This window comes from Primulina huaijiensis, chromosome 5, assembly GCF_012295235.1.
Source record: "Primulina huaijiensis isolate GDHJ02 chromosome 5, ASM1229523v2, whole genome shotgun sequence".
NCBI lineage: Eukaryota > Viridiplantae > Streptophyta > Magnoliopsida > Lamiales > Gesneriaceae > Primulina > Primulina huaijiensis.
The window spans coordinates 4138680-4149567 of NC_133310.1; the positions used below are offsets into that span (position 1 = coordinate 4138680).

General features: G+C 34.8%; 1 protein-coding gene across 1 annotated transcript; it reads right to left on the reverse strand.

Moving 5' to 3' along the window:
- Positions 1-317: 317 nt before the first annotated feature.
- On the reverse strand, positions 318-1878 carry LOC140976450 (transcription factor MYBS1-like). Its single transcript, XM_073440604.1, has 2 exons — positions 1177-1878; positions 318-977 (listed from the first exon to the last, which is right to left on the reverse strand). The coding sequence occupies exons 1-2, from the start codon at positions 1623-1625 to the stop codon at positions 503-505; spliced, it is 924 nt and encodes a 307-aa protein (XP_073296705.1). The 5' UTR covers positions 1626-1878; the 3' UTR covers positions 318-502.
- Between the last annotated feature and the right edge of the window lie 9010 nt (positions 1879-10888).

Below are 10888 nucleotides of genomic sequence, written 5' to 3' on the forward strand. Positions count from 1 at the left end.
TTAGACGATGTTATTTCCTCAAAGTAAGAAGTATCTCAAGTATTATATATACTTTCCAGTTTGGACTTCTAATGAGGCGTTCAAGTAGTATGCATTATCGAATAAGGAGTAATCATAGATTAGCATGTGTTGACTGACTGATTTAGATGTAGATTTTAAATCATTCTGGTACTTCGTGGCATTTCAGGTTTCATGCTTGCTGACACACAGTTCTTAATTTTAATTTATGAAGAATGCATTTTACTTATAATAAACATACATGAAATAAGAGAATTTGTTTAAACAACAAAAAGGCAAAAAAGAGATCTCCTTGGGTGTGGCTGACGAGTAATTATTTGGCAAATGTTGTGGTTTAAATGTATTTGTTATTCAAAAAGACCTACAAGAACACAACATTTGGTATTTGGGACGATTCCTGCTAGGTCCGCTTCTGAAAATAGTGGGAAACGTACCATTGAAATAAAAGAAATGAAGAGACACATCTTATGCTAGCTTAAGTTTGTTATTGGTGTTGTGGTTGGGGCGGAGGCGGCATAGGATACGCAACCGGAAGAACATAATGTGGAAGATGATGATGGTGATGATGATGCCCCGGAGGCATCATGACAGGAGTGCCAACTACGGCAGGATGAGCAATGTGGGTACTCGAAGCTACTGGATGTCCCATTGGTGCATGACCCGTACCATAAACTTGCATGTTATGGTGTTTCATTGCATTCGAGGTTGGATTCATATGTTGTCCTGTGATCGGAGGCGGTTGCAGAGCCGAGGGGGACGATGAAATATCGTCGCCCATACTGATACTTGTTATGTCATGGATACTTGATCTCCTTCTGTCTCTATTCATAGAGTTCAAACGAATGAAGTACTTTTGAGCATGGCTTGCAACTTGTGTTGGGGTCCTCGAAACAACGTAATTTCTTGAAATGCTCCTCCAATCCCCTTTACCAAACTTGTCTAATCCAAGCAAAAATAACCTGAATTCAAAAAATCTGTTCATTAATCTATTATATATACCCCCCTGATAATAATGATAATGCGCAATGAAACTAAAATATAATATAGTCCATTGCTTCTATTTTTTAAGATACTTCTTACTTTAAAAACCATAACGGTACAATTCATTGATCTATTCTATGTTTCCCCCTAATAACAAGAGCCGAAAATTGAACTTACCTGTGCTCTTCTTCGGTCCACGGAATCCCTTTTCGACGTTCTGGTTCTGACCTGGTGGTGGAAGATGATGATACTCCTCCTCCTCCTTTACCTGATGAGGCCGAGGTTGAGGTCGAGTCGTGACTTGAGAAATTATGTTTTGCGAATCGTTTATCTTTTTCACGATACCGATCCTTGTAATTATTTGTTGCCGTTGCTAATGCAGGAGGTGTGAGCATCTCTGCCGAGTACTTAGGCAATGGAACATTTCCAGCTTCAATGTCAGCAACATCTTCCACCAAAACTTTGTAATGATTCTTTAACTGTTGAATACTTTTAGTGGGAACCATTGAAGCAATTTTATTCCAAATGGGATTCTTATTCTCTTCACCTTCAATCCAATGCATTGCAATCCCATTCTCAAAGGCCTTCTCTTCTTCTCTGCTCCAATATTCCACTTCCTCTCCCATGTTTTCTTGATCTTGTTACACATTCAATCCATGTTTTCTTCTTTCTTGGGGGGTTTAATTTCAAGCTTTTGTTTACTCATGTAGTTTAGACAAAAGATGTAGAATTGTGGTTTGCAGGATAAGAAAAAAGAAGAGGAGTGAAGTGAAGGATGAGAATGGGACAACAATGCATTTATGGGAAGAGGACCACCAATGATTTAAGTTCTCTCAAGGAATGGCCTCATTTGTCATCTATTGTGGTGGCAAAAATTTTTCTTTTTAAATTTTTTTTTTTATCAAAATTGAGCCCAACAATTTCTTTCCTTTAATTAATGTTTGGAAACAAAGTTGTGCAAATTGGGCAAAACATAAATCGCTAATCATTTAAATGCATTTTTTTTTTTGCCGTCCTTACCTCTTAATCAATAGTTGTCCATGAATACATGCAAATATCATCATAAATAATAAATAATAAATAATAAATAATCAATAATAAATAATTTAGATTTTATAAGTTAGCAACATAACAATTGACAAATCAAAATATTTATATACTTCATCCATCCTAATTTTAACGATTACATTTTTTTTCGTTTGTTTCAAATATATAGTTCAGATCCATATTTAATTTTATTTTTTAAATTAATATATTCATATTCATTAAATATATTAGTTATTTTCAACGTGTTGAAATGAAAAAAAAATTTTATGTATAATTTTCTTAATAATAACAGAACAACATGATAAAGTGAAACAAAAATATATTGTAAATTAACAGTTAATAAAAGAAATTAGTATTTAAGTTGAACTGGGTAAATTTTTTTTAGTTAACTTTATTTGAGGAATTCGATGGGGCATTTAAGTTTATAGCCTTATAACTTGTAGTTTTTAAATTTTTGACTTTTTTTCTTTTTAAAAGAACAGTAATCTCCTTTAAACGTATTTAAATCCCTTAAGGGTCCATCATGTTTCCGTAATTTAAATTAAATCTTTTACCTCTTTGACCAGAATGTCACCGGGTTATATCCACCGTTTTTTACGAACTGCTCCTCACAGTCCAACCACACGATCGCAACCGATGGTTACCGACGTAGATTCCTTCAGCAGCACTTAGCACAACCCTAATTCGTTTCCTACCTTAGGGTGTATGGCAAAAGATAAAATTTTGAAAATAATATATGAGAGGGGCTATAGCAAAGCTTTCTTTATTCAAACACAAACATTTATTATTAGATAATAATCTCCTGTATAGGAGGAGAAACTTGTTTAGCTACTTATAGTAGCCGAACTTGAAAAACACATAAACTAGAAAGATAAAATATTACAATTTTATTTGTTGAAAGAAATGAGAAAAATGTTCGATGATCTTCACTTCCTTCACTCTGCCTTATTTATAGAAGGCTTCTTCGGATTTGAAACTCGGATTCCAAATCTTGATAAGCCTTTACAGCTTGCATATGGACCATCTAGTGGTTGGGCGGTCCTTCGTGATGGTCCCTCCACTTTCTTGAAATGTCCATTTCTAGATTATTAATCTAGAAATTAACTTTTCATCTTCTTTTATTTCTTGGCAATACCAGTAGAAATGAACTTGTAAGAGATCTGGTGTAATTTCATTTCTTTTTTCTTTGAAAGTTTGAACCAAACTTCTCAAAGCTTCCTTCTGCACTCTCTTATACTTGATTCTCCTTTTCAAAACTTTCAGATATGTAGAATACATCTTTAAGTCTTGGTTTAGTGTGAATTACTGGTTCTCAATCGTTCTTATTTATAGATGTGAATGTTGGGACCAGTTATCTTGTTTTTTCTTCATTGGATTCCTTTATTTTTTAAAGATACAGTATCCAATGTCTTTTTGTTATTTACCACCGATTATTGGTGGTCCTGTCCTTCCACTCACATGGTGGGTTTACTTTAGTTTAGTGGGCTGGTCACATGTCTCTTTTCAACTTTGTCGAGGAATCTTTCGCTTTTTGTATCCTCGAGAAAAATGTGCTTGTGGTCCTTCCCCATTTGTCCTTGTTTCGGTAAAATATTTACGATCAGATCTCGGTTTAAAACCTTTACCGAACTCCGGTTCTTTCTGATTCTGGCATTCAGGACAGATGTTTTCTGACCATCTTCCTATATGTGCCATATTACAGAACTTTCGGCGAGTCTCTTTACTGGCCGGCATCTTGCTGTTCCACAGAAGATTTCTTTTCTTTTCAAATAATTCTTCTGCAAAACTTGTGGTTTTTCCTGTCATTGTATTTAACAGGAATGATCCATTTAAAGAATTTTGATAAAACTTAAATGGAAACTTGACTTTGTCCATCTCTGTGAGACAGACCCATATACCCCAAGCTCTTCTGGTAGAAATATCGTCTTCAGTAATTGAAGCGACCAGGGGTGTTTCTTCTGTTGGAGGGTCCTTGATAAATTTCTGAATATTTGTATCTGGCCTCCTTAACTTGATGAAATGAAAGGCTTCATGTGAACCTTTCCCTGCAGGTTCTGGTGCTACAATGAAAAAGTATAGCTCCAAAATATCTCCTTTAGATAAATAATCATTATTCGCCCAAGTTTCATGAATAGCTTCCTGAATCCATTTAGGTAGTCCTGAAATTTCTGGAAAGCTGGGTGATGTAGTATAAACTGAGGCTAAAGCCCCAAATTCATACCATGTCTTGACATCCTTTGGATATGAATTAGGTTTCATCCATATCCTTGGGTATTTTCCTGAAAAATCAACCCGGTTGGTGGCTGGATTAATGCCAATTCTTGTTTTTAATTTCTCTCAATTCTCTTGGTAAACCTGAAATGGAGAAATTGAAACTTCATTAGTACCAACCTTAGTTTTTGCCTTTGTCAGTACGAGGCCTAAGGTTGATCTCTCCTTCTTCAATCCCCGAGGTGAAGGGTTGACTTGAGGACTCGAGATAAGGATCTGGAGTCTCAATTTTTGTTTTAGACGACTCATAAGAAGATGATCTCGTCTTAACACTTGTGCTAGGGGTACTTGAATCCCCTGCTCCAGGTATAGAGTCCTATACTCGAAAACTCTCTATTTGAGAAACCAATGGCTTCCCAATGCCTTGGAGGATAGGCCTTTGCATTACAGACCATAACTGAATATATGCCTGTAAACATCCTGTGATTCGATCAGAGACAATTCTCTTATCAGCTTGTTTAAGCCTTCCCGCAATTTCTGCATTCAGTGCTAACTTGTTAAACTCGGTCTGAAGCATTTCAAGGTGTTACCTCAAATGCCTCTGCATCTTGATAATAGCATCGACATCAATGCTGTCCATTTCTTGTTAAAAAATCTGCAAGAATATTTTCGTGAGATTTTATTATCACAATATCAAAAATATAATTTTGACATAATGTCTGCCATCGTAATAATCTAGCATTCTCAGGTTTAGATTTTATTCTATTCCTTAAGAAAGCTTTCACCTGTGTGTTATCAACTTTTAAAGTAAATTTTTTTGCAAGTAAAAATAATGGCCATTTTTCAAAATCCCTTTTTACTGCATAAAATTCCTTCTCGTTGATATGTCATCTTATGGCTTCTGCATCTGAGAATAAACCACTACAATACCTGCATGGTTGTTCTCCATCTTGTGTGAGCTTAGTAAGAACTACTGCACGCCAATAATCACTGGCATCTGTGTACAATATCAGATCATCTTCGTCTTGAGGAATAACCATTTTTGGAAGATTCTTACAAATCTCTTTTAATTGAACTAATCCTCTAGCATCTTTCTTTAATAATGGACTAAACACTTTCCTGTGTTTTGCTAGGTTCTTAATAAACATCCCAGCAAAATTTACAACTCCTAAGAAACTTTGAAATTGCTTCTTGTCTTTGAGACATTCTGGAAAATTCTGTACTTTTTTCCACTATGTGTTCTTGCAGAATTATTCCTGACTCATCGATTTCAATTCCAAGGAATTCAATCTTTCTTGTAGCAATGACTGCTTTCTTTTCAGATAAAACCAGTCCTTCTTTTTTACAAACATTGGAGAAAATCTCCAAGTATTTAACATGTTCATTCATATCTTTAGACGCTATTAAAACATCGTCAATATAAACAAACATAAACTTAAAATAATCTTTAAAAAGATTATCCATATTTCTTTGAAATATCTGAGGTGAATTAGCCAATCCCATTGGTAATACCTCCCAAATATAATGTCCATGTGGTGTAGAGAAAGCTGTAAATTTCTTGCTTTCTTCTTGCATCCTAATCTGGTAAAATCCAGACTTACAGTCGAACTTAGAGAATATCTTGGCATTGCGTATGCAACTTATTAGATGTTCTCTACTTTAAGGTCCAAATGTTTCTTGATTATAATCTGCATATCCCTTTGATCAATGATATTCATTGGGATGGGATTGCAACGGACAAATTCATACTCTTTGCCTTCCTTAATTTTAAGGCAAGCTTTGAGTTGATTTTTGTCCCACCACGCCAAAGGATCTTCATTGTAATTCTCTTTGATCCTTTTCTTGACATCTTCTAAAGATACCTTAGATTCAAACTCTACTTCATTCTTATGCAGAGTTATCTTAAGGTATTCTATTTCTTCTGGTTGAAGTGTTTTATCTTTTCTCAACTGGAGCATTGTTTCTCCAAATCTTCTAGAATCTTTCATTTTTGGGTTCAGAAGTTGTCCTGAATCACCACGCTTGCTGCGAAACTGGATTGGCAATTTTCGATAAAATGCCTCTCTTAGTCTCTGGACTATGATTTTGTGATTACAATGAGTTGTAAACACTAATCTTCTAATCTCGTTTGAGTATAGGATTTAAACATTTGTAGGAAATTGTTTCCTAACAAAATATCCGCTCCTGTATCATGAAAATAAATTGGTGGTGTCTTAACCTTGTACCAAGGTGTTTGCCAAGCACCGCCAATCATTATTTCGGTCATCTTAATCCCTTTACATAAGATTAAGATTCTTTTGGAAAAATCTCGTCCATCAATCTTAGGTAATTCTTCTTCCAAATTATTTGGAAAAACTCCTCGTTTTGCTGTACAGATTCCAGCACCTGAATCAATATAAACAGCAAAATACTCTGCCTTATATTGTTCATATAACATTCTTACTGGAATGTATATTGAGAATGGACTTGTGGTCATTGGATTTTCCACATCTTATCTTTTGCCATAAACTCCATCCCATACTCTAGACGTTTCCAAGGTTTATGTTCCTCGAGATTCGAGAAACTCTAGTCCAAAAACCAATTGATCTGGTTCTTTCCCTGGAATCCCAGTGATATGAACTTCCAATTCTCCAACTTGGATCATTCCTTGGTAAGTTCCTAACATAGGTTGTTCTAAATAGTAAATGGTATTACAAGAAAATTGATTCCTTTGTTTTGTAATATCAAATACTATTTCGACTTCCTTCCACCCTTCTGGGCATCTAAGCTTCCCAATTGTAGAAAAGCTTTTTGGCTCCTTTTGGGTTTCTTGGACATGTGTTTTTCCCCACCTATAACTTGTTATTCTATCTCCTTGAAAAGATAGTCTTCTTGATTCCAATCTAAGACTTTAATTTCTTTGTAGAATCGGTTTGTCTTGTATTTGGATATCTGTTTCCTGTCTTACCGGAAACTCAACTCGTTCTGGATAAATTGCCTGAGCAACTTTTCCGAATATCTACGGTATCTCAATAAACTCATTTCTAATAAACAACTCTAAATGATGTGTATTAGATAGAGCATATGAGATTTGATAAGTAATAGAATATGGTCCATTACCTTCCTTCATCAGTTTTTTTTCCTCGAAATTTTGATGTAATGTCAAGGCTCGACTGAAATCTCGATCTGCCATATTGTAGGCTATCCTTGGATAGATAACTCCTACAATTTTTTCTGCACAGAGATTTCCTGAGATAGTTCTCAGTACTGAATCTTGTAGATTCCCCATTCTTTTATTGCATATAGCAATATCAATAGGTGAATCTATCCTTTCTTTGAAAGTAGCTTTTATCATAATCTGGATTGCTCCAATATGAATCCAGGACATTGTCCTTGCTACTTCTATCTTGAGTTTTTATAATTCCTCCTTAATTTCTTCAGAAGGAATTAATTGCATCTCCATTCTATTTCCAGTAAGTTCTCTTGGGATTGCCATTTCTCTTCTAGAAACTTTATAGATCAGATGATGCTTTCTATTTCTTAGGCCAAGATTTCCTAAGAATTTTTCTACCTGTCCTGCAGAGAATCCTTGATATCTCTGTAAACTAGGATTTTCTTTCATGATCCTTTGGACCAAGTTATGAGATATTGTTGTCTGGCTAAATAATCCAAACAAATCCTCATGAGTTTTGTGTCGAAGCACCTCGTCTACAATCAGATTCCGATTCAGTTCCATCGGATTCTCCCTGACTTAGAACTTCTTTTTCTTCATATATACTTTCATCTGAGGTAATATCCTCAAATTGGTATACCTGAGTAAGATCTTGGTAATAAACCGCTTCTTTAATATCCGGAGTTAGATCGAAGCATTTAATATCTCTTTTTTCATTTTCTGGACAGTTGGTCGAAATATGACCTCTTGCTCCACATGTCCAGCAATTACAATCCTTAAAACTTTCATTAGCTCGTGTATGAGCCCTTCTGAAAGTTTTCTTTGTAGGTGTTCTTCCTGTGCTTCGTGATGTACTCGATGCTTGGGAGGATGTCCTACTTCTAGATGGTCCGCTTCTTTGTCCAGATTTATAAGATCTGGCTTTCTGTCTAGACCAGACTGTTCTTGGTTTCCAACAACTTCTTCCACTTCTAGCATAAGGATGAGTCCTAAAACTTTTCCTTTTATGCTTCTGTGGTTTGCTTTCAATAATCGTTGGAATATCATTTTCCTTACAACACAAAGGAGTACGTTTGTTAATACCCCTTAATCGTTTGTAATTCTTTTGTAATGCTGCCAAATGGCACCATTCCGCCAATTTTCCTTTAAGGAAAGAGGCTCTTCGTGCTAGTGTATCTGGATTTCCAGGTACATATTCCCTTATGAGCATTTCTCTCCAAGGACTTGGCATTTTTGCGAAGAAAAGCTGCATAGCTATATCTTCTTCGACTCCTGAATTCCATCTATATTTAGTGGATAACATAATGTATTCATCTAATAAACATATGTCATGTAATTCAAGACTATACAGAGCTTGAGTATATTTCTTCCTCTTCTCTGTATCTTGACTATTACAATAGTCTACCCCTATAAATTGTGCTTTAAACAGGGTAGCCATTCTTCCGGCTATCTCGCTTAGAGATTCTCCGGCTAGGACTGACTCTTTGGTTTCCACTGAAGTCATGTCCCAAGCAATTTTCACTGATCCCATAAGACTCATTTCCAGGAGTTTAATGAATCCTTCTCTGTTGAGATCCAGTGTTCCTGCTGCAATTCTCATAGCAGATGTCCAATCGTCTATGAGTTCTTCTCTGTTTTTGAAATCTAATACATCTAGGTTAAGCATAACCCCGTAAAGATGTATAGGATCTAAAACAGTTTTCCCATAGGGTGTTTGGTGCAAGGGAATTTGATTTCTCCTTGTCCTTGTTCCCGCTGAGTGTGATCCTCCACCAGTATGGAAATCAGTTTGAGATTCTCTCATATTTATATTCTGAGATCCCACACTTTCTCTTGGTGGTTCTTAAGAAGATGACCAAGTTATAGCAGGTGTTTCACCTCTTGCTGTATTCATCTTTAGATCTACAACTTTGAGATTTGAAGATTCCGCAAGCTCTTGTAGATCCTCTAGACCAATCCTTTCTAGAGTTGTCATCAGATAAATTTCTTTTCTGAGACAGACTTAATGAGATTGATCATCTTTTCTTCTTCAGTCAAAGGTTTTGACACCACTCTGGCTTTCCCTTGTTGATGTAACAAAGGTTCAGTACCAAATGATGGTGGTAACCAACCTCCTGAAGTTCTTTTACTAGAACTAGGTTGTTGTTCTAGTTTTTGAATTCTTGTTTGAATATCCTTTAATATTCCAATAATTTCTTCCTGGTTTTCATGGATTTTTTCTACTCTTTGCGGTACAAAGTATAGCATGTTGACATAATTTTGTACTGTCTTCTGAATTTCTCTAAGATCTAAAGAGAGTTTAGAAGAATCTGGTACTATTTCTATAAACTTATTTTGTAACGACCCGAAAATCAGACTACGTATAAGACATGCATAATTATTACTATTTAAATTTAAAAATGATTAATATATAAGGGTCTAATTCATTTTGATATTTGACAAGTCATAACTATTTATTTTAAATGCAAAAGTTTAGTTTTATCTTTTCAGTTAAATACGCGAGGTCGGACCGGAGTTTGGAGATTAGAGATAAGATTAATAATAAGAAAAATATTCCTAAATTTAATCTAAGTCAAGGAATAATTTAATTTAAAGAAAAAGAATGTCTTAGGATTTATTAAATTAATTGGAGTCAAGTTAGTAAATAAATCATATTAGGTTCAATATTTAATTAAAGCTTAAATCAAAACAAGTGTGGATAAATTAATCTAGGTATAATATAGTCAAGAAATTAAACATAGCATTTAAATACTTAAATTTGAATCCATGCAAGACCATGCAAGAGTTTATAATAAATTAAATGGTTAATTTACTAAAATATATAATGGGGGTGTTTAAAACCTTAAACATTTAAAATACTAGATTTAAACAACATTGTACATGCAATATTAGTAACAATTTAGTCAACCCATAAAATATTTCAAAGGTTGATAACTCTCCAATTAAACCATTTCTAATTGGACTTCATGGTGTATTCATTTCCCCATTTTAAATCACTAATTAGTAGTAATTTCAAATACTATAATTCAAATAATTGTTCCTCAACCTATTAGTCTAGGGAATGAGCTGGAACGTGCAACAAGAATCTGGAAAAAAAAATACCCAACGGCAGCAAGGAATGAGTAGCCATTCAAATTCATTCAAAATTCCATTAACTTGTAACCTTCAACTAAATGCACATCAAGACCCATTAATCCCCACTTATAACATTCATCTTCATTACTTACATATCATACACCATAGGCTCAAAAATATCAGAAAGAATCGGCTGCTAAAATCCTGAACATGCTGCAGAAAAATAAGAAAATGAATCGGCCAACCTATGGGAGTAAGAAGCAATTCAAAACTCATTTAACTTATTGACTTGTAACCTCCCACCTTAATACATATTATGGCACCTTTAACACCTCTTGTAACCACCACCTCCATTACATAACATTTTCCCCATTCCTATGACCGAAATATCAAGAAGAAACCAGC